Raw genomic sequence first — 25,355 nt, 5'->3', positions numbered from 1 at the left:
CATTAGAGCCCTCTAGACATGAACTAACACCCCTATAGTCACCTTTACACTCCTATTACTTGATGTAGTAGACATAATAATATCAGAAAGTAGGACATTTAAGACATAGAAAACACATTTACCACCTTCCAAATACAGTTTTAAACATTAGAGCCCTCTAGACATGAACTAACACCCCTATAGTCACATTTACACTGCTATTACCCAATATAGTAGACATAATAATATCAGAAAGTAGGACATTTAAGACATAGAAAACACGTTTACTACCTTCTAAATACAGTTTTAAACATTAGAGCCCTCCAGGTATGAACTAACACCCCTATAGTCACCTTTACACTCCTATTACTTGATGTAGTAGACATAATAATATCAGCAAGTAGGACATTTAAGACATAGAAAACACGTTTCCCACCTTCCAGATACAGTTTTAAACATTAGAGCCCTCCAGGTATGAACTAACACCCCTATAGTCACCTTTACACTCCCATTACTTGATGTAGTAGACATAATAATATCAGAAAGTAGGACATTTAAAACATAGAAAACACATTTACCACCTTCCAAACACAGTTTTAAACATTAGAGCCCTCCAGGTATGAACTAACACCCCTATAGTCACCTTTACATTCCTATTACCCAATATAGTAGACATAATAATATCAGACAGTAGGACATTTAAGACATAGAAAACACGTTTACCACCTTCCAAATACAGTTTCAAACATTAGAGCCCTCCAGGTATGAACTAACACCCCTATAGTCACCTTTACACTGCTATTACTTGATGTAGTAGACATAGTAATATCATAAAGTAGGACATTTAAGACATAGAAAACACGTTTAACACCTTCCAAATACAGTTTTAAACATTAGAGCCCTCCAGGTATGAACTAACACCCCTAGAGTCACCTTTACACTCCTATTACTTGATGTAGTAGACATAATAATATCAGAAAGTAGGACATTTAAGACATAGAAAACACGTTTACCACCTTCCAGATACAGTTTTAAACATTAGAGCCGTTGTTGGTTAGACGTCATGTGCCCCCCCCCCCCCCCCCCCCCCCCCCCCGCCTGCGTGAAGTCGTGATACGTGGCTGGCGTGGCGGTCGCGGATGAACGCTCTGAGTGGAAATAATAGAAGCCCGCAGCGCCGATGCATCTGCATAATGGCGTCTTATCAGCGGCGTCATGGCGGGCGGGTCTCACGTACCCTCTCGTCTTTTTGCTGCTGGTCGGGGGTCCTCCCTCTCTGTCCCGCGGACACAGCGCCCCCGGAGGTTGCGCGGACGTGCACGCGGCGTGGCATTGAAGCACGTCGCCGCGCCTTAGAGGACACGCTGTAATACCCCCCCCCCCCCCCCCCCCCATTCAGCTGCTCTCATTCTGTCTCCGCCACGAGCCATTTTCTACCTCCTCGTGCTCGTCACATCCCACCGGGGGCGGATCCACAATATTCCCTCATCCCTTCATCTCCTGTCGTCATCTCGGGCTTTTATCTCCTCTCGCGGCCTCGCCGTGCTGTCACTCCCTCACTTCTATGCAACGCCTTCAAGGTCACGAGGATGCCGTCCAGGACGCGGACCTCTCTGTTCTATGCACACTTGAAGTTTTCAAGCATTTTATCCTCCACAGACCCACTTCCATCAACCTGAGTGCTGCACCTTTTTTTTTGGGGGGGGGGGGGGGGTCACATGCGGCCTCTGAAGGCTCTTCTGAACTTGAAGCGACAAACTTTTGGGCAGCAGGTCGCTCCTGGCAATACAGGATCTTTGACCGGCGTGTTTGCAAAGCATAAAAAACAGCAGCTTTCCTGGTCTTTCCTGGTCTTTCCTGGTCTTTCCTGGTCTTTCCTGGTCTTTCCTGGTCTTTCCTGGTCTTTCCTGGTCTTTCTTTCCTGGTCTTTCCTGGTCTTTCTTTCCTGTTTTTTCCTGGTCTTTCCTGGTCTTTCCTGGTCTTTCCTGGTTTTTCCTGGTTTTTCCTGGCTTCTGGAGGATCTTGGACTCCAATGTCAGAAAAACGGCCAAACACTACCAAATCATGGTAGGTAGGTAGGTCGTAGGTGGGTAGGTAGGTAGGTAGGTAGGTAGGTAGGTAGGTAGGTAGGTAGGTAGGTAGGTAGGTAGGTAGGTAGGTAGGTAGGTGGGTAGGTAGGTACTTTATTCATCCCCATGGGGAAATTGGCACATGATCACATGATCATATCGACCACAGCGGCCTTCCTGTCACATGACATGTTTGCAGTAAATGATTAAAAACAGCAGAGCACTCCTCTCGTATTAAGGATCTCTTCAGGTCCTGTCATGAATGTCGGTATGAATGTGGGTGGGAGTGGTTGTTTGTCCATATGAGCCCTGTGATTGGCTGGCCAAATGCAGCTGGGATAGGCTCCAGCATACCCCCACCCCAGTGAGGACAAGCGGCATAGATGGATGGATGTTCTCTATGTCTATATTTCTACTCTATGTCTATATTTCTACTCTATGTCTATATTTCTACTCTATGTCTATATTTCTATGTCTCTCGACAGTGAAGTAGAATATTCCTGGTGGAGTGCATAGCAAATCTCATGCAGTACAAAGTACACACAGGTACCACATTGAAGTATTTCATGCATGCGATGATATCAAAGATGAACTTGGAAGGGTAAGCTTGCCCGATCTGTCTCCTTCACCCCCCCCCCCCCCACCACTTCAAGTCTCCTCTTCATCTCCAGCTGACAGATGCTCATTTTAGAAGCTGTCAGACCTGAGAACCCCCCCCCCCCCCCCCACCCCCCCCAACCCCCACCCCCATCAATCACCAGCACTGTAGCAGAGGTACAACAACACGTCGGCGTCTGTCTTTCATGGAGGCCATCAGGGTTAAAGGAAGCCAAGCGTGGGGGTCGGGCGGTAATGCTGACTTGATTCGCTGCGGCGGCGGCGTGCGGCCTCTAATGTGGCGTTTGATGTCTGAGGTGGAGGATGGTGATTGATCGGGACGTCTTCTTCGGTGGTGCATATATCGTAGATGTCAGGTGTCCATGGCGTCAATGGATCTTCTTTATGGGGCAATCCGCACTGATGGCGCTGTTATGGGACGCGCTGTTATGGGACGCGCTGAGCCCAAACTATGGGGCGTGTTTCTTCACTGGTTCACGTCAACTATATAAACTATAAACCCCCCCATGTACATGACTCCAACGTCTGCGATCACGACGTTGGATTGGATGGAGCCTCCTGTTGTTAAGTGTAGTATGTTGGGCAATAGGAGTGATATAGGGCTGTTATGTTACGTCTAGAGGGCTTTGATAATGTTACAAAGTGTATGAGAAGGTATTACACGGTTTTTCTATGCTCAATAAAATATTTCATCTATCAGTGAGGAATGTTTGAAAGTGCGGAGGTTGGCATGTTGACCATCAGTCAGCTAACCAAAAATGGCGTTCTGTCTACTTTGTGGAAGGTTGTCAGCAAAAAACTACAAAAAAGTCACAATCTCACAAAGTTAAAAAGCCAACTTTCTTCCTGGTTGGGTTTTTAGGCGGGGGGGGGCGCAGACGCATGCACTTGGCATCATACTGAGGCTGGCGAAGGATCAACTTCATTTCCTTTTATTGTGGGAAGTATATTGAAGCAATGGGGTAACGTACAATAGAAATCATATCTAATATGTCAAATTGAAACAATAACAAAAAAGAAAAGAACTAACTGAAGAATAATAAAGGTAGCTCAAATGACTGCACTATCAATCGATATCGATATTTTTTTATTGATATTTTGATATTATGTACATGAAGAGCTAGTATCCGCCCGCACGTCACTCGTACCGGAAGCAAGGGTACCGAGGCCGTGACGCAGCATCGCAACGTTTACCATCGTGTATTGGAATGATCATTTATCGTATTACAATCTCGTCTATTTTCCCTCCAAACGCCGTTTTGTTGTTTCATTGAAAAGTACTTCAGCATCCCGGGACTCGGTTGTTGTTAGTGTTTGAATCCAAGGGACTTTCTTTCCCAAAGCGGTCCTTATCAAATATTTGCCAGCACCACGGCTGTACATTGGTACATTGGTATGCGTGTGCTTCCCGTGTTGCCTCTGCTGGCGTGTGACTGGAATACAAAGTGTGTTTTCCTAACACTGATGTCAGGTCACTCCAGCTTCCTGCCATTTCTCACCAACGTGTGTGTGTGTGTGTGTGTGTGTGTGTGTGTGTGTGTGGACGCACACATCAACGTTGAATGGGGGTTTCATTTGTTGTGTCCCCCCGTGAGAGTCTTGACACGGCCCGTGTGCTGACATGTGATTGTGTCGTGTGTGTGTGTCGTGTGTGCGTGTGTGTGTGTGTGTGTGCGCCACACTGACGAGGAGGCGAGTCCACAGAGACAACACCAGTGCAAACATGGTGGATGTTTAACGAGCGCGTATCAACACTCGCAGCCAAATAGGATGTGAATAAATGTTTACTCACTGATACTACTCTATTGTTTTTTTTTGTTTTTTTTTAAATACTTCATCCGGCTCTAATAATGTTAAAGGCTGTATTATTATTTATTATTATTATTTCTTATTATTTCTTATTGTCTTATTTTTTCTTATTATTTTGACTGGCTAATATTTGTGCAAGGATGACTATAGGGGTGTTATCTCATGTGTACAGGGCTCTAATAATTTCTTATTATTTCTTATTGCCTATTTTTTCTTATTATTTTGACTGTATTGGCTAATATTTGTGTAAGGATGACTATAGGGGTGTTATCTCATGTGTACAGGGCTCTAATAATTTCTTATTATTTCTTATTGCCTATTTTTTCTTATTATTTTGACTGTATTGGCTAATATTTGTGCAAGGATGACTATAGGGGTGTTATCTCATGTGTACAGGGCTCTAATAATTTCTTATTATTTCTTATTGTCTTATTTGTTCTTATTATTTTGACTGTATTGGCTAATATTTGTGCAAGGATGACTATAGGGGTGTTATCTCATGTGTACAGGGCTCTAATAATTTCTTATTATTTCTTATTGTCTTATTTTTTCTTATTATTTTGACTGTATTGGCTAATATTTGTGTAAGGATGACTATAGGGGTGTTATCTCATGTGTACAGGGCTCTAATAATTTCTTATTATTTCTTATTGTCTTAGTTTTTCTTATTATTTTGACTGTATTGGCTAACATTTGTGTAAGGATGACTATAGGGGTGTTATCTCATGTGTACAGGGCTCTAATAATGTTAAAAGCTGAATTCAGAAGAATTCAGAATTCATATATTCATTGACATCCAACATATCAAAACCATCATGGCGGTTACCAAAATATTAGAACCGGCTCTTTCAGCAATAATAATAAACTTTTATACCATCCGTCCTTTTTCTATGTCGCTTATCCTCACTAGAGTGGAGGTACGCTGGAGCCTATCCCAGCTGTCTTGGGGGAGAGACGGGGTCAACCATTCCCCCCCCCACATTCCTACCTATGGACAATTTGGACAAATGGCCAATGAAGCTAACATATTACTGACCCTGCACCCCCCCCCCCCCCCCCCCCCCCCCATGTACTCCCACGGTGGGACGGAGCTGTTAATAAAAGACATAAGTCACAGGCGCCACAGCCATTAAAAGGATTTGTCACTTTAATACACAAAGGTGCTCTTTGATGAATCCCCTTAAAGAGACAGTGGGGGGTTTATTGGCCCCCCTCGGTGCTTCCCTTCATGTGATGCATGGATGTTGATGAACACATGAATGCAGCAGGTCTACCAAGATGGGGTCCTGATGCCTCCTGGACGTCTCTCCCTGGGGAGGTGTTCAAGGGGCGGCCCGACTGGGAGCGTCCTCCCGGTGGAACTGGAAGAGATGGCGGGAGACCGGATGTTGGCACTAATGTGGCATCTCACGGGGCGCCCCCCGGTCCTGTGCCCGTATCCCAATTTGGAACCGTGCTCTACCTGAACCTGAGTCCTTTGGCCACGCCCCGTCATCTGGCTTAAGCACTGCTTCATGTCATCATGGCGCCCCGGCCAGGGCCTGCTGGAGGTCTGCTCCACATCGGACCAGCATCCATCCACTTTGAACGACTCCCGGTCGTGCCGAGATCCCTGAATCGTCCCGACTGCCAAATCGTCCCGGTGCGTGTGTTTAATACGTGTAAGTGGCTCTTATGATGTGTTTACAATTCCGCTGTAGTCATCCGAGAGCTGCCGCCTTTAGCCCTTTAGCTAGCAATGCCGAGAACCCGAAACCCTCGCACACGGCGGCAGGCGCACACGCTCCCTTTTGTCGCCACGTCCGATACCCCAGCGTGTTTGCTAAAGTGCACCTCGGAAAACATGTGACAGATTTAGCTTAGCGCTTTAAATATAGAACGGGATGCACCAATGAAAGTAAGCGGGGGTGTTATTAAGGAGAAAACATCTTCTGAGAATCCCCGTGCTCCGGTTTGACGCTCATCCTCCAGCCGCCACGTGGAACGCTCTGGGAATCTCACGGCCTGCCAATCGGGAAACAAGGATGACATTCACGGCAGCTGCTATTTGCATTTTTGATATCCGCTTTTTATTGGCTGGGGGGGGCGCATTCCCCCCCCCTCTGTCTTTTATATGCAGCAGGTTTCCCCCTTTGGTGTTCCGATGCGTTGCTGAATGTGTGATGGTGGGGGATGGTGTGGAATGGGGGGCGGGGGGGGGGGGGGGTACACTGGCTTTCACAGCTGAATAACTGGGTCAGTTTAAGACGATGACGCGTCTTATCTCCTCAGCGCGGCGTCGGGTCTTCGCTCTTGCCTGCGTGGCTTTTTAGCAAGTGGCTACAATAGGAAGCGTTGAACGGTCCTCTCCGTGTCAATCCGCTTTGACCTTCGGCCAAATTCAAGGGCGCATTGGAGTGTTTGCGTCCGTGTAAGGCAGGGGTGGGCAAACTTTTTGACTCGTGGGCCGCATTGAGTTAATAAAAATGTCCGAGGGGCCAGAACATATGTATATTTAACACACACACTATTTTATGCTTATAATTTTACTTGAATTATTTGTCTAATTTTCAGGAGCACTTTAAACATCACACCACATCAAACTATGTCATTTAATTTTACAGTTTTGGTGTGTGTTTTTTTTTTTTTTTTTACAAAATAAGACATCCGACTTGCAAGTCATGTGTTAAAAGTTGAAATACTACTAGCGGGCCGGATTCAAATGCTTGGTGGGCCGCATATGGCCCCCGGGCCGTAGTTTGCCCACCCATGGTGTAAGGAGTCCAACAGGAAATGGTGCTCTGACGTTAGCGGCGTACGCTCATAGAAATGTCAAGCTCTTCTCTGCTGACATTTGGACGTCTGAGGAGTGACAGCGTCTTTCTGATGTTGGCTCGTTGCATCTTTTCACCAACATGGAGAAAAGACGCTCGCCGTTTCGCCATAAAACGTACGCATGGGACAACACGACAGCAGTTTCCTACCGGCCCAAGCCACCCTGTTGTCATCCAAGATGGTATCATCTTCCATCTTGTCGTGTGTGTGATGATGCCTTTATCATGTAGCGTTATTCCGCCCGGCGTAACAATATGCCCGGGTTAGCCATCATGATGCATTCAAGCGTCAAAGACATTAGAAATGCTAGCCAAGTGTTTAATACCTGGAGCACAAAGCGTTGGATCAATCTAAAGGGTCATCGCAGGAAAGTAATCAAGCTCCATCATCCATAATGGATGAACAGCGGCCTTCCATTGTTGGAGGGGATGAATAGAAGACTATTGTCCATCATTTGGAAGATGATTGCAGTCACGTTGTCTTCATGGCTTGTTTCTTTGGGAGGGATGCCGTTTATTTAGACATCTGTACTGCTCTATTTAGTCATTCGTACTTCATTTTATAACTATATTTGTACTGTTGTTATGGATGTATTTATTGTTTTAACTTATTTTTTATTCATTTTAAGCCATGTTGAATCAAATTATATGTAAGTTTTTTTGTCATAAAGACCTTAGATACATTGTACATTTCAACATTTCTACATTTTAACAGCATTTTCAGTCCAAACGACGCCTCCATTCATTCTACGTTAGAGCGTGTTTCCACAGCATTTCAGTCCAGCTTCAGCTCTTCAGCTTCCAAACGACTCCTCCATTCATTCTATGTTAGAGCATGTTTCCACAGCATTTCAGTCCAGCTTCAGCTCTTCAGTGTCCAAACGATTCCTCCATTCATTCTACGTTAGAGCATGTTTCCACAGCATTTCAGTCCAGCTTCAGCTCTTCAGCTTCCAAACGACTCCTCCATTCATTCTATGTTAGAGCATGTTTCCACAGCATTTCAGTCCAGCTTCAGCTCTTCAGCGTCCAAACGATTCCTCCATTCATTCTATGTTAGAGCATGTTTCCACAGCATTTCAGTCCAGCTTCAGCTCTTCAGTGTCCAAACGATTCCTCCATTCATTCTACGTTAGAGCATGTTTCCACAGCATTTCAGTCCAGCTTCAGCTGTTCAGCGTCCAAACGACTCCTCCATTCATTCTATGTTAGAGCATGTTTCCACAGCATTTCAGTCCAGCTTCAGCTGTTCAGCGTCCAAATGACTCCTCCATTCATTCTACGTTGCAGCATGTTTCCACAGCATTTCAGTCCAGCTTCAGCTCTTCAGCTTCCAAACGACTCCTCCATTCATTCTACATTAGAACATGTTTCCACAGCATTTCAGTCCAGCTTCAGCTCTTCAATGCCCAAACGATTCCTCCATTCATTCTACGTTAGAGCATGTTTCCACAGCGTTTCAGTCCAGCTTCAGCTCTTCTGCGTCCAAACGACTCCTACATTCATTCTATGTTAGAGCATGTTTCCACAGCATTTCAGTCCAGCTTCAGCTCTTCAGCTTCCAAACGATTCCTCCATTCATTCTACGTTAGAGCATGTTTCCACAGCATTTCAGTCCAGCTTCAGCTTTTCAGCATCCAAACAACTCCTCCATTCATTCTATGTTAGAGCATGTTTCCACAGCATTTCAGTCCAGATTCAGCTCTTCAATGCACAAACGATTCCTCCATTCGTTCTACATTAGAGCATGTTTCCACAGCATTTCAGTCCAGCTTCAGCGTCCAAACTTTCATACTTTTTCAAAACATTTCAGTTTTGCGTCAGCTTTTCAGAATTCACACGCAATGTCTACTGACATTGCATCATCTAGTAGGATTGAATCTTGCACAAGATGATATGGAAAATGCACACACGCCGTCCACACGAGCGAGTGGACCGACGCTGCTGGGTTGTAGACGTGTGATTCCTTTGTTTGCTCTGTGAGATTGGACACTGCCAGCATCCAATAGGTCGTATTTGCTGACATGAAGGTGAGCATCCATTATTTACAGCCAACTTTGTTAGACTGTCCATCACCGTGCAACCTGAGGATAATGAGCCAATATTTAATTACAGATAACGAGCATCTGCTGTGCTGCTTTGCAATACTTAGCATGTTTTTTTTTCTCTTCTCTTGTCGTTTTAGGTGGTGTTAGTATTTGCACTCAGCATCGGAGCGCTTGGAATATACTTTATAGACTCCTCAGAGTAAGTATCTCACATTTCTTCACTTTCCCTTTGAGAACGTTGGAAATATGGCCGGCTTTCATGGAGCCATGATGTGTAAAATAAACATGACATCGGCCTAAATACAGCCCATGAAACACGCATGTTTACCCACACGTGCGCTACAGGCTGCTTGGGAGGATTTGTCAATGGGAGCCGTGGCAGTTGCCATGGCAACAGAGACAGGCGGCGAGTGTGTGTGTGTGTTGAGTGTGTGAATGTGTGAGTGAAGGGTGTGCGTTTGCATCTCCCTGGTTAGCAGTCATCCAGCGTCACATTGCGGGCCTGGCATCGCTCCGACAACCACTGCAGCACCGCATCCACTCCTGCAGACTCTTCCTTTTCTACTTCCGCTTTTTACAAGGACATTTCAGTTTGGGACGGGATTGATGGATCGCTAAAATTCTGGTTTATACCCGTGTTGGTGATGAATATGAAAAGTTGTAGTTGATGCAAGTAAAAACAGCCATGCCTCGTTTATGGCGGTTAATTGCCCATTGACTTATAAATTCAATATTTTGGCAGTTAGAGCATTGAGAACCACTTTTTAAATTTGCTTTCTAACATCATTAGAGCACTCAAGACATTAAATAACACCCCTATGATCAATTTTACACTCCTATTACCTGATACACTGGACATAATAACAGAAAATAAGTAATATTAGGCCTAGAAAATCTGTTTATGACCTTCGAAATTTACTTTTTAACATCATTACAACCCTCTAGACATGTGATAACACTCCTATAGTCACCTTTGCACTCCTATTACCCAATACAGTGGACATAATAACAGATAATAAGTAATATTAGACCTAGAAAATCTGTTTATGACCTTCTAAATTTGCTTTTTAAAATCATTAAAACCTTTTAAACATGTAATAACATTCCTATAGTCACCTTTACACTCCTATTACCCAATACAGTGGACATAATAACAGAAAATAAGTAATATTAGGCCTAGAAAACCTGTTTATGACCTTCTAAATATGCTTTTTAACATTATTAAAACCCTCTAAACATGTAATAACACTCCTATAGTCACCTTTACACTCCTATTACCCCATACAGTGGACATAATAGCAGAAAATAAGTAATATTAGACCTAGAAAATCTGTTTATGACCTTCTAAATTTACTTTTTAACATCATTACAACCCTCTAGACATGTGATAACACTCCTATAGTCACCTTTGCACTCCTATTACCCAATACAGTGGACATAATAACAGATAATAAGTAATATTAGACCTAGAAAATCTGTTTATGACCTTCTAAATTTGCTTTTTAAAATCATTAAAACCTTTTAAACATGTAATAACACTCTTATAGTCACCTTTACACTCCTATTACCCAATACAGTGGACATAATAACAGATAAGTAATATTAGGCCTAGAAAATCTGTTTATGACCTTCTAAATTTACTTTTTAACATCATTAAAACCTTTTAAACATGTAATAACATTCTTATAGTCACCTTTACACTCCTATTACCGAATACAGTGGACATAATAGCGGAAAATAAGTAATATTAGACCTAGAAAATCTGTTTATGACCTTCTAAATTTGCTTTTTAACATCATTAAAACCTTTTAAACATGTAATAACACTCTTATAGTCACCTTTACACTCCTATTACCCAATACAGTGGACATAATAACAGATAATAAGTAATATTAGGCCTAGAAAATCTGTTTATGACCTTCTAAATTTACTTTTTAACATCATTACAACCCTCTAGACATGTGATAACACTCCTATAGTCACCTTTGCACTCCTATTACCCAATACAGTGGACATAATAGCGGAAAATAAGTAATATTAGACCTAGAAAATCTGTTTATGACCTTCTAAATTTGCTTTTTAAAATCATTAAAACCTTTTAAACATGTAATAACACTCTTATAGTCACCTTTACACTCCTATTACCCAATACAGTGGACATAATAACAGATAAGTAATATTAGGCCTAGAAAATCTGTTTATGACCTTCTAAATTTACTTTTTAACATCATTAAAACCTTTTAAACATGTAATAACACTCTTATAGTCACCTTTGCACTCCTATTACCCAATACAGTGGACATAATAGCGGAAAATAAGTAATATTAGACCTAGAAAATCTGTTTATGACCTTCTAAATTTACTTTTTAACATCATTACAACCCTCTAGACATGTGATAACACTCCTATAGTCACCTTTGCACTCCTATTACCCAATACAGTGGACATAATAGCGGAAAATTAGTAATATTAGACCTAGAAAATCTGTTTATGACCTTCTAAATTTGCTTTTTAAAATCATTAAAACCTTTTAAACATGTAATAACACTCTTATAGTCACCTTTACACTCCTATTACCCAATACAGTGGACATAATAGCAGAAAATAAGTAATATTAGACCTAGAAAATCTGTTTATGACCTTCTAAATTTACTTTTTAACATCATTACAACCCTCTAGACATGTAATAACACTCCTATAGTCACCTTTGCACTCCTATTACCCCATACAGTGGACATAATAGCGGAAAATAAGTAATATTAGACCTAGAAAATCTGTTTATGACCTTCTAAATTTGCTTTTTAACATCATTAAAACCTTTTAAACATGTAATAACACTCTTATAGTCACCTTTGCACTCCTATTACCCAATACAGTGGATATAGTAACATAAAATAAGTAATACTAGGCCTAGAAAAGCTATTTATGACCTTCTAAATATGCTTTTTAACATCATTACAGCCCTCTAGACATGAAATAACATTCTTATAGTCACCTTTACACTCCTATTACCCAATACAGTGGATATAGTAACATAAAATAAGTAATACTAGGCCTAGAAAATCTATTTATGACCTTCTAAATATGCTTTTTAACATCATTACAGCCCTCTAGACATGTAATAACATTCCTATAGTCACCTTTACACTCCTATTACCCAATACAGTGGACATAATAACATAAAATTTGAAATATTAGGCCTAGAAAACCTGCTAACGACCATCTAAGTACGCACAGCGCATACCACGCAGTATACAGTACATTATATAGTATATTACATTGCTCTTCAGATGTATTGCCTACCTCCATCAGAGGAACGTCGTAATCCATCAGTGCAGCCATCCATATTGCCCCCGATCCCACCTCCACCTCTATCCTCCAGATTGGGATTAACTCCCCGGTGGGGGGGCTCTTATCAAAGCAGAGCAGGTTCAAGCAACTCTGAGGGCTTTTACATGATGAACACGGCCCCGCTTTGCCCGCGACGTCGCGTACGCGCCGCAGCCTTCCTGCCTGGATGTGGAAGGCAGTGCTGCACACTCGTGTTCTGTCGTGATAACAATAATTATCATAACAATAATAACAATAAGATGCATATGAATCTAGTAGGAAGGATTCATGTAAAGGTGGCTACCCAGGACCCAGCAGTCCTTCTGCCTCGCAGCCGACTGGCTGCCTGACGCCGTACGCTGCTTCTTCTGCAGCATCCAAACTTACAGGAAGTTCTTCCTCTCCATGAGACACTCATTTCCTTTGCGTGATACGTGAAGAATTATAATTATAATTCCACAATTTCATACCCCCTTCCCTTGTAAAAATACTCTCACTCACAGTACCTTTGTACTGCAAAAATTAACAATCCAGACGGATGCTAATGCTGCTAATTAGCCCCCAAATATAGACGCGTGTGTTGGAGGCGCTGTGGCGCTGCGAGGCCAATCCAGCCCCCACAGGACGGCGAAGACGCACCAGGCTGCTTACGGATGCTCCTTGATTGATCCGCGAAGAAAAAAACATGTTTTATGATTATTGATGGGATTCCGCCTAGCAACAAGTGACCTCATGAACCTGACCTCAAAAGGGGCGTCTCCATCTACATCGTTGTGGCTTAATATTTTTGGTCAACTTCTGTAATTGCCATCCATTTCCGATGCGGCTTATCCTCACTCGGGTCCCAGGTATGCTGGAGTCTATCCCAGCTGTGTTTGGGCGAGAGTTGGGGTACCCCCTGGACTGGTGGCCGGCCAATGGCAGGGCAGATGGAACAAAATAAAAATGTAAACAAACAGACTTTTTATATTATTCCCGTAAATAAGTACCCCCCCCCTCCCTTTCTCTTTCTTATGTTGTCTGTTCACTGTAACCATGGCAACATATCGTATCCATAAGGGTCATTCAGACTTTTATTATCGTCCTGGAGAAGAAAACGGCCTTTCTTGGTGTCGGCCAAAGACCTGTCACTCAAAGCCCCACAGAGATGAAATCCAACCCAGGTAGATGTGAATGGTTTGTGGCCAAGAAGCCTGTAAGCGGTCCTGAACTAGTGGACTATGCGGCTGGGGGCGGGGTGGGGGTGGGGGGCATCTTTATGAATGAAGCACTGACAATGAGCGGCCATCTTGTTGCCAAAGACTTTGTTTACCAGCCAATCCGTGTCCGTCCGTGCTAGAATTCAGCCTTTGTCTGCTTCTACGCACACTATTTCTATGCTCGGTACGACATGCCCCCCCGCTCTGCCCCCTCCAAACCCCCCCGCCGCCCACGTCGTCACCTTCGTACGTCCCTCATCCTTTTTTCCCTCTTCGCTGCTCCCATCAAACAAATAAAGACGAATGTAGGACAAAGTCTGTGCAGGCTGCTTTTAAAGGGACGTCCTCGTTCCCGCTCCACTTCCTGCTTCTATATCCCGCTCCACTTCCTGCTTCTCCATCCCGCTGGTGGACAGAGCGGCGTGCGCGTCAAGGCCGCATGAACCCGCACCTGTAACTCGATCATTAGCGTGCGATGGTGTCAACACTGGAAAAAGAGAGGCTGCCTAATGACTAATTGATGGGGTAAGTTGAGAAATGTGGCAGAGGAGCTGGCAGACCTTGGCAGACCTCGGACCGGCCTAAATGTGGACCTCCTTCCCGGGGTGCTGACAGTACCTGGCACTGAGGTCTGCATGGAACAGTCTGGGTTTGGATCAGAGCGGAGCGTGTAACCATTAGAAGACGTTATTAGTAGCTGACACCATCCTCCAAATGTCATTCCCGACAAAATGGATTAAACTCTTCCATGCCGCCATCTTTATTTATATCTCCAGTTTTATGACTGAAGCAGCTATCTGCAAACTGTTAACAAAATAAAAGTCACTACTATTGATGGTAATATGAGAAGTAGCCTTTAGCCTGGTCGTCATGCTAGCAGGCTAGCAGGCCTTTATCCAAGCTGCGTCTACGTCACCCACTCTGGTGGAATTCCACTAACCGTTTCGGATAATCCATCCGATGGTGCTTCTGTCGCTAAGCAACTTTTGTTCTCGCGGCACACAACTATGGTGCGTTCAAGGACCACCAAAAGAAGTGTGGAATCTCAATGCTAAAACGTAATCAGAGAATCATAAAGACACAGATGTAAATCCTGTAAATACTTTTAACAGTACTACACGTTGGCTGTACTTTATTGTTACAGATTTATGAATTATGACCCACTTATGGTGAGCAAGATGTGGAAAATATGACCTAGTTTTGTTTCTGCTGAATTTACTGTATGTCCACTAACCCCTCATTTATTCTGATATATTAATCTGTTATTGGGATTGATGTCATTATAATAATTATTATTATAATATTGTATTAATAATAATAATAATAATAATAAAATATTATAATAATATTTTTCTGTTCATATTTGTTATTTTTCATTATTTTGTTCAATATTTTGTTGTTAGAGCGTAAACATGAAAACCTGTTCATGCCCTCCTAAATGTTTTTTAACATTATTAGAGCCCTCTTGACATGAAATAACACCCCTATAGTCACCTCCCTAGGGCTGAATAGGAAACAATAGAGGCTAACACGTGTTAGCATTGGGGGCGTTCCTTGTTGTTGCTGTTTTTCACTGTGCAATACAAATTGTAGCGCTCCATGCGCCTCGCTCTCGCCCCCTGCGGAGCGCCGGAGGTACTGCATGAAGGAGTGTAAGACTACGTCATGTCGCCAGTAAAACACCCCAAATGAATCTCCTGATGAGCTGGAAGCTTTTCCCACATTCTGCTAAACGCAAATAGACGGCTAATTAAAAATGTCATGATAAGAACGTCTCCAGCGCTAATTGGCAGCAGCACGCTGCAGTTTCCTGACGAATGGCGCTGCCCGTTTTTGTTCATCAAAGTCACCGTTGCTGTATGGATGACGAGCAGGAGGAGCAGGAGGAGGCTGTGGTGTGGTATCCCACAATGCAGAGGGAATGAGCTATTTTTAGTACAGCGTGCAGCCCGCTCGTCCTTTTTTCTTTGGTTATTTTTACCATAACAATATGCAATCATTTGTCATTGAAGGCTCGTATTAGAAATACTGGACGATATTTAAATCAAGTCAATTATGATTGCAATCAAACGTCAAATATATCATCATGATCAAAGCGGTACAATAAATGAAAAGGAAGTGTATCAGGAATTATGGAATATAATAATTTCATTATAATACAATTGAAATTCAATAATAATAATAATAATAAATGTACAAATAAAACATGCTATTCAAAAAGTAGGAAATACAATACAATACTTCCAACACCAAAAACACAAAAAATAGCACCAAAAAATAGTTCATGCTATAATTGGTCGACCAGTCCAGGTTGGACCCCGCCTCTTGCCCAAACACAGCTGGGATAGGCTCCAGCATGAATGGATGAATGGATATAATTGTAAAAAAAAAAAATTTTCTGTCATTCGTGTTGGTGTAGTATTTTAGATATTTGAGCTGTCACGAAAGCTAAATTATTATTACTTATAATTAATGTATATTTTTACAAAAAATATGCTTTTCTCCCTTTTTTTAGTCAGGAACCGATATTTTCCTGAAACTTACCTATGTTCTGCTGCTGATTACTAAAGAACACAAAAAGGTAGAAACAAACAGTTATTTTTTCTGATGAAAATTCAACTCCAGCCTTTCTTTTGCTAGGTTCCATCTTTATATCGCGATAGAACCCAGTACACTTTGTGCCTTGAAAGATCAGTCAGAATGCTCTAAAATGGCTGCCACTGAAACGGTCGTCGTTTGAAAACTGCCTGGGCCTGAACGAGTCAAATATGATATTGGCATAGAAAACAGATGAATGGATATAATTGTAAAAAATTGTTGTTTTCTGTCCTTCATGTTGGTGTAGTATTTTAGATATTTGAGCTGTCACAAAAGCTAAATCATTATTAATTATAATTAATGTATTTTTTCACAAAAATATGCTTTTCTCCCTTTTTTTAGTCAGGAACTGATATTTTCCTGAAACTTACATTTGTTCTGCTGCTGATTACTAAAGAACACAAAAAGGTAGAAACAAACAGTTATTTTTTCTGATGAAAATTCAACTCCAGCCTTTCTTTTGCTAGGTTCCATCTTTATATCACCATAGAACATAGTACACTTTGGGCTTTGAAAGATCAGTCAGAATGCTCTAAAATGGCCGCCACTGAAGGGGTCGTTTGAAAAATGTGTGGGCCTGAACGAGTCAAATATGATATTATAAACGTTTATATTCTTCCTATATTTGATTGAAAATAACTATCTCTAGAAAATGGATGAAGGATGAAACCCTGACTTCCTTATCAGAGTGAAGACAGCCATTGTTGCTGTGACTGTAAACACTCTTTCCTTCACAGGAACCAAACACAACGAAGGAGCTAATTTGACTTCCAAGCCGGTCCTATAAATATCGTAAACGCCATCCTTCTCCAGTCGAGTCATTTCCAGATTTTGGTTGAGCAAAAACGAGGAGTTCTTTTCTTAGCCTCCTTTGGGGATGATGTATTCATCCATCGCCCTTGTAGGTGCTATTTTTACCGCGACCTAAGTGAATTATTTAAGTACTAACCTGTCATTCTCTCGGCTTCCCAGCCGCCCCCCCGCTAAGTCGCCGAGAAGAGGCAGACATTTACTGATTAAGCCGAAATGGCTTTCAAAATAACGGTTACTCCGCAAGGCGCGGGGTGGGCGGCGAATGAAAACATTCATTAGTGTGATGCATTATGGTATATCGCCGGCCAAATCCCTCAGCGTTGGTCCTGTCGCTTGCCAAGGTCGCGCTATAGGGCAAACCGAGGCCTATTGTCTCAGCCTGGATCCTAATCAGACTAAGTTGTGGCCCTTGTGGACTAACGAGGATTTCCATCCGGCATGTGTAGGTTGGGTCCTGAAATAGACCAACGCGCTCCGCGGCGTTCCCTGCGGAGGTCTCTGTGCTGCGTATGTGGCGTTGGCGTGTATGCTAATGTGTGCATGCTAATGGGCGGCCATGGGGGCTCGAGCCGGAGCGGCGTGCGTTCTCTTCGTGGGCTTTTCTGGGTTTTCCGGGGCATTCACAAATACAAACACAACACGGGAGCTTTTTATAGAAGCTTTGGAGTCCCCGGGATTGAGAGCCATTTATTTGCATCCTGCCCAAAGAGGATGTGGCATGTCTTCACACTCGCTCTGATTCGCCGTCTTCTCTTCGCCGTCGCCTGTCTTTGCTTCTTTTATCTCTCCTGTCTACCAGCGCGTCCTCCTTGCCGACGCGGCGCTGCTTTTTAACCCCCTCTGGCTGTGCCGGGGTTTAAAGGAGTAATAAGAGCGTGATGGGACCACCACGGCCCACCATCACGGCCCACCATCACGGCCCACTTTGTGCTTCTCCCGTTGGAAACACTGACACAAGATGAGAACGCAATCTCGACTATATGACCAGCGCATTTTATTTCCCAGGGTACGGACGAGGCCATCTTTTATTGTCTGGTATTTGTACCGCTGCTCTTTAAAGGAAAAGTGGCCATCATCCACAATCCAACCATCTGTCTTGAATTCCAAAGATATCAAAAGAGATAAAAAAGGTAGCTCATGAGGGGACACACCTATTGTACCTAGAAAGGCTGCTATTGAAACACCTTCAAAAGCTCCAACAAGGTTTTCTGTTCTGGTTTTCCATCCACGCTGTGGAGTACCAGCATGTAGTACTAGCATGTAGTACCAGATGCAACACCAACCACCTCTGCAGTTGTAGGAAAAGGGTCGTGGTGTTTATTTAATCCAGCACTTATATCGACCTCATGAACAATAGCAATTACCTGGATTTCCAAAATTCAGTCCTTATCTGGGCATGCCTCCCGACTGGACTGGTCAAGTATTTTGGCAGAACATCTTGTGTAGCAATCAAGTCACGTCGGCCTCCCCAAGTCACGTAGCCCTCTTAAGTTCAACTCGAGTTTACCAAACAGAAAAGTCATATTCAATGTACAAGAAAGTAGTCATTTTACAATATATTCCCCCCTTTTGGGGGTACCAAACCCCCAAAACAACAAACAATGTCTCTTGGACCAGTCTTGGAGAATTGACATATGACGTTGAAGGGGATCTTGCTGCCTACTCGTCCTGGAGCATGGTCGTGGCGAAGTGTTGTGGGCCGGGATTCGGGCCTGGGGCCTGGGGCAAGGGCACAGTTGGTTGAGAGCAATGTTTGTGCTCCCATTATCACCGCCCGGAGGATTATTGAGCCTCTGTACAAACGGTGTCGGCCATCTTCAGTCCCTGGGACCAGTCAAGGTCTGGACTTTTCATCAAAGCATGTGGGCGGAGTGTGTTGGTAAACAATTAGCATAACTGCTAATTGCCCGACCACACTCGTGTTGCTTCTGTCCGGCCTCCGGCTAATAATGGCTTTTGCCATCCAATAATGACGGAAGCAAAGCTTCCTGGCTTTTGGCGTGATCCAAAGTCAGGCTGACTAACCAGTGAAGCCGTGCTGCGTTCATGCTCCTGTCGGTTATTGAGAACGCTTTGGGTCGTATGACTCGAGATGAGCAGTTAGTCAGAATTAGGCCAGAGCCGTGCCCAAGGGGGGAGCGCCACAGTGACCACTCCAAATGGCGTCTTCACTGTGCGCCATCTGCGTCTATGTGGGCTCGCACGGTCCTGCAAGGAAGACCACTTCAGGGCCGATGGAGGGATGCTCAATTTGCTGGATGGATGTGTGGCCAACCTGCGGCGTCTTTGGGACGGAAGACAATATGACTCATCGGGGTTTGATGCCCGACTTTGGAATTGAACATTGAGGCCGACTCCTTGCAGGGCACAGACGCAAATGAACTTTTAACCCCAAATCCGATTGCCAGGAAATTGCCTTTCATCCAAATCAAAGCGTTTATTTTTAACAATGTGAGTCGTTCTAATTTCTTTGGACTTCGGCGAGGCTTTTACATCCTCGTAAAGAGCAGAACAGTCCTTGGGATATTCCGGAGACGGACAGCGGGAATTAGAAGTTGCATCATTGTCTCGGAGCGGCTCATGATTAACGTGAACTGAAAATCTAAGCCAAACACTCGACGTGGACAGGAAGTTGGCCATTTTGCACCGAAGAGGCCATTTTGGACAAAACGTCCACCTTGTCCCAAGACAACGTGTTTGATTGCTCCTAAATTGGAAGCAGGAATACCAGACACACGGCAACGCTACATGTAGATTACAGCAACATAGCATCGCGGTCTGAGGACTCGCCATGAAATACCAAACTTTAAAGGCAGGGACTTCACCCAGTGGAGATGGAAAAATAAAAAATAAAAAAATTTTCTAGACTTCTAGACTAAGGTTTTACGTCATTTCATGGAGGCTACACGCGTGATGGACATCAGGAGTTAGAAGTTGGATCCTTCTCTCGGAGCACAAATGTACCTAAACTCTAAACCAGGGGTGGGCAAACTTTTTGACTCGCGGGCCGCATTGATATAACAAAATTTCCGGGGGGGGGGGGGGGGGGGGCAGACTATATATTTTACACGTAACAGTCCACCTGGTATTATTGTATCTGTAAAATTGTCATGCAATTATGTAAAAAATTCTGTAAATTTGTCATGCTATTATTATTTATTATTTTATAATTTATATTTAAATATTTTAAAAATAATAAAATATTATAGTAATTAAAATAAAATTAAAATAATAATTATTATATTATTATAATGTAAAATATACAAATATAACAATATTATTATATATAAATAATATAATAATTAGCATTAATATAATTAATATAATAATCATAATAGTTATAATAATAATATAATAATTATTATTTAAATTTTTATTATTATTATGTGCTTGTGTCTCTTTTTTCAGGAGCACTTTGTAAACAACAGACCATGTCAAACAACGAAATTGATACAACCATCAAAAGGTTGGCTCAGGCCATGATGCCAGCTTGTATGTTGACTTTAAATTAAATACTTTGGAAAGATTGGGCGGGCCGTATTCAAACACTTGGCGGGCCGGATGTGGCCCCCGGGCCGTAGTTTGCCCACCCCTGCTCTAAACCGTAAACTAAAGAAACATAAACCTAAGTTGAAACCAAAGCCAAATACTGTAGGTGTACTTCCAAGGGATGAATAAAGTACTCCGTCTGTGTACCTGGGAAGTACCTGCATGGGGAGTCGTCCAAGACGATCCATCTCTTTGCTACTAAAATTCAAGCAAGTGTACCAGACGCCTGGGTGTCGTTAAATTTTGCGAGTCCCAACGCCAACTAGTGGTGAAAGAAATATTGCATCATTGGAAAGAGCAGAACCTGCCAAGAACCTGCGGAGAAGAACCCTGGGCTGCCGCTGGAGATCATTATGCCGTAAATTCAATGGTGAACGGCTGACAGCCACCCCCCCCCAGGGTTCCGTACATACAGTCACTACAACAACTTATGGCGTGCCCACATTCCCAAAGGTGGCGTCCATCCCAGTAAGCATGATGCAGATTCATCATATTCATCATTTTCATCATTTTCATCATATTCCTACCAGAGGGAGGAGTTTTCCTTTCCGCTCGTCCAAGTGATGAACGGGTTGCTTACGGCCTGTTATTGCTTTTTGCCCCCCCCCCCCCCCGTGCTAATGGTTCATCATCACAGGGTAAACATGAAGATGGATATTATGACAGGCCGGGCACGAAAAGCCCCAAAACATCCGGTGAGCTGCTGGCTCCTCTCAAACGGAGATGAAGCCGTATATTTTGCAGAGTAGAGCATCTGTCATCTCAAGGCATATCTCTGTTGGTTTCAAAGATGTCTGCTCGGATGTTTTAAGGGGCGGAATCCTGGCAGATGGCCTCGACTTCGATATGACAAGCAAATAACCAAATAAAGCAACACCACGCCTCAAATAAACACAAGTCATTCTCTTCCTTTTGGTGGCACGCAATTAGCAATGTGACGCTTTCAGTTAGCATGTCGGCTAATAAACACCTCCTCTCAAACACACAAACAGGAAGTATATGGAAGATGGTGTACACACAAAGGTACATTTGGCATGTTTGATTCCACCCATAGCCACCCGGACTGAGAGTGATTTTTTATCGGCGGCCATGATGCTAATCATCCCTGAGTCGTGTCCTCATTTTTGTTTTCTGTCTTCCAGCCCGATAGAATCCTGCCAGAACTTCTACAAAGACTTCACGTTACAGATCGACATGGCCTTCAATGTCTTCTTCCTGCTTTATTTCGGTCTGCGGGTAAGCGGCACTTGCATGATGACGCTCGTTTCGAGAAAGAAACACAGTGGAACCTCGGTTAGCGTCATTCCTAGCATTCCTAGCATTATATCTCGTATGGTTTTGTCTAGGTGAGGAATGAAAGGATAAATTAGATTTTAGTTGTTATTGTTGCCAAAGAAACGATGTGGACGCAAGATCAACACAGACACCACCTTCCTGTTTTGCCATGAGTTATTTCTTCAATTCATTCTCGTGTATCACCTGCTTTCCAAAATGGATTCAAAGAACGTTGCAGGTGATAACGAAGCAGAGAAACACGATCCAATTCCAGAAAAAAACTGGAAGGTGTTGATCTCGCTGCCATTTTGTGTCTTTGGCGACAATCACGTCAAGGTAAAAGTTACATCATCCATCCCTTTCACTCATCTGCTAACGTTTGGGACCGTGACTGTCAGTTAGCAAAGCGCTACAAAGTCAACCACTGATGACTTCTGCTTCCTGTTTCCACGTCTTAGCGAGCGAATAGGATGCTAGCGAGAACGTTTGGTGGTAGAGCTACATTAAGAACACGTTTGGCGTATGAATTACACGGCATGATGCCCACCAACAGATGGATGCTAACCGAGGCAAACACATGCTAACTGGGGGTGTACACTAACTGGGGCTCCACTCTACTCTTTATGTGCTGAATGTTTTTATGACTGACTACGGTTATGACGTTGATTTGCTAAGTAATGTACTTATTGAACTCAGCTTAATCAGGAATGTTTTATAGTGAAAAATGAACGTTGGCCAGGTTGTGGGTCAAACGCCAAGCGTTTGCGGCTCTGCCCTGGAAGAGATGGATTCCCTTTCTCTTATTCCCTATGGGACGATAGCTCTTGGAGTGATGGTCGCCGACCTGCTAGCTTCTAGTGTTTTGGTCGCTTTTGTGCAGCAAAATTAATATTTAATATTTGTTATCCGCCTTGCTTGGGATGATTTGTATGCCAAGGCTGCAACTCTAATGTCAGCATTTCTATCTTGCCATCAGAGAACCGTCCTCCGGCTGGTCTGACATCCTAAACACCCCCCCCCCCCCCACCTCTGGCGTGATGATTAGCGAGTAGGCGTCGCTGCATGCGGTTGCTAATGTGGCCGTTTTTGTTTCAGTTCATAGCCGCCAACGACAAGCTGTGGTTCTGGCTGGAGGTCAACTCGGTGGTGGACTTCTTCACCGTCCCGCCCGTCTTTGTGTCCGTCTACCTGAACAGAAGCTGGCTGGGTGAGTCTGCACATCTCCATCAGCGTCTCCATCAGCGTCTCCATCATCAGCGTCTCCATCAGCGTCTCCATCATCAGCGTCTCCATCATCAGCGTCTCCATCGCAACACAAGCATCCTACCTCGCGCTCGCCTTTCCTTCCCTTTCCCTCTTTGCCCTCCATCTTTACCTGTCAGGCCTCCTCTTTATCACGGCCGCTCTCGGCCCCCTTCCCCTGCCTCCCCATTACTGGGTCCGTGTCTCCGAGGCCGTCTGGCTCGGGGGCTGCAGTCAGCTCTGCCTCGTCATGGAAGGTGACAGCCCCCCCCCCCTCCCCCTCCCTTGATGGGCTGAAAGGGAATGTGTTTGTTTCCTTTTTTGCAAAAGCACCTAAAATAACTCCCGACCGTCTTTGCTGATATTTGATGGCTTTGGAAAAACGAGCTGACGAGAAATACAAGGAAAGGTAGAAAGGAATACACGCTTGGATAGAAACAAGTCATAACTCGTCATTTGGACGAATAAAGGCCTCCCCTCTAATAAACACCAAACACAAAGCTGGTATACTCTGAACCTTGCAGTTTTGTAGACCACGACTGTAGATACTACGACTATACATGGATACTATATGAACAAAATATGCTTTTGTAAAACAGTACAAATAAAAGCCTCCCCTCCAATAAACACCAAACACAAAGCTGGTCTACTCTGAACCTTGCAGTTTTGTATACCACGATTGTAGATACTACGACTATACATGGATACTATATGAACAAAATATGCTTTTGTAACAAGATACGAATAAAGGCCTCCCCTCCAATAAATACTTACCCTTTCATAGAAGAGGGTTTTTCTCTGCAGTCGAGTAAATAAACACCCCAACCACCAAATAGGAAATATACCTTCATAAAAATGTACAAATTGTACAAATAAAAGCCTCCCCTTTAATAAAGGCCTGTCCCTTAATAGATGTAAATGTCCCCCCCCCCCCCTTAGACTTCTAGTTCACAATGATTATTGATTACTAATGTTCCATTCATAAGTACAAGCGATAGTGCCCCCCCCCCTCTCTCTCTTTCACACACACACACATGCACACACACACCCATTTGTAAAGGGGCGGTCTTGCATGAGCAGCCAGGAAAACACCCTAGCAGGGATTACATAACATCTACTTTTATCTGGGACTTGAGAGTATTGCCCTAAAAGCTTCCTGTCTTGCTCGGGTGCACGGCTCCTCTGCTTTTAGTACCGTCAGTAATACGCAAACGGCTAAATGCTAGCCGTGTACGCGGACGCGAGATGTGACGACAACATCAGCAAGCGGGGTCTTTACCTTCGCCGCGAGGAAGCCATTTGACCAGATCAGGGATTTGGGATCAGGATCCGGCAGAAGCGGTCAGAAAGCTCATGGAGGGGATGTTCATTGTTGGGCTAAGTACGTAAATACACATGACAAATACTAGAATACTTCATACAGTGAAGTAAATACATGACGAATACAAGAATACTTCATCCAATGAAGTAAATACATGAAGAATACAAACTTAAACGTTAGTTAAACTTAAACCTAAACGTTAGTCTCATTTCCAACACAGCGCCACCTGCTGGACACGGGCTCAGTGCCCCACTCGCTCCCAATTCAAGCTGACTGTAACAGGAAAAAGTGGAAATAGAGTTTATAGAAATGAAGACGCTTATTCTTTATTAACAGATGCCTGATCCTCTCTGCAGTTGAGTAAACGAGGGAGTTATGCAAAGATGTTTGCATGCCTGGTAGTCCTAGTACTCTCTGCAGTTGAGTAAGCAAACAGTCAAACCTTGGATGAGGAAACCGGGAACATGAGTGTGTAAATCATAAATCAGCTAATATTTCATGCCATGCGTTATTATTATTATTTTAATTACTTTAATTATTTTTTATTTTTTATTTTTTTATTTTTTTATTTTTTTTATTTTTTTTTATTTTTTAATTTTTTTATTTTTTTATTTTTTTATTTTTTAATTTTTTAATTTTTTTATTTTTTAATTTTTTTATTTTTTTATTTTTTTATTTTTTTATTTTTTTAT

The 25,355-nt window shown here is 43.2% G+C and overlaps 1 protein-coding gene across 37 annotated transcripts in view; it reads left to right on the top strand.

Moving 5' to 3' along the window:
- Positions 1–25,355, top strand: part of LOC131108012 (calcium-activated potassium channel subunit alpha-1a) — a 156,862-nt gene that overhangs the window by 58,604 nt on the left and 72,903 nt on the right. For all 37 annotated transcript variants that reach the window (XM_058058621.1, XM_058058608.1, XM_058058631.1 and 34 more), the window contains exons 3-5: positions 9,474–9,535; positions 21,968–22,061; positions 23,196–23,307. In XM_058058621.1, the coding sequence (XP_057914604.1) occupies positions 9,474–9,535; positions 21,968–22,061; positions 23,196–23,307 (268 nt within the window). The remainder of the gene's footprint in view (positions 1–9,473; positions 9,536–21,967; positions 22,062–23,195; positions 23,308–25,355) is intronic.

This window comes from Doryrhamphus excisus, chromosome 20 (assembly GCF_030265055.1).
Source record: "Doryrhamphus excisus isolate RoL2022-K1 chromosome 20, RoL_Dexc_1.0, whole genome shotgun sequence".
NCBI classification, from domain to species: domain Eukaryota; kingdom Metazoa; phylum Chordata; class Actinopteri; order Syngnathiformes; family Syngnathidae; genus Doryrhamphus; species Doryrhamphus excisus.
This window is presented reverse-complemented; position numbering and strand designations above follow the sequence as displayed.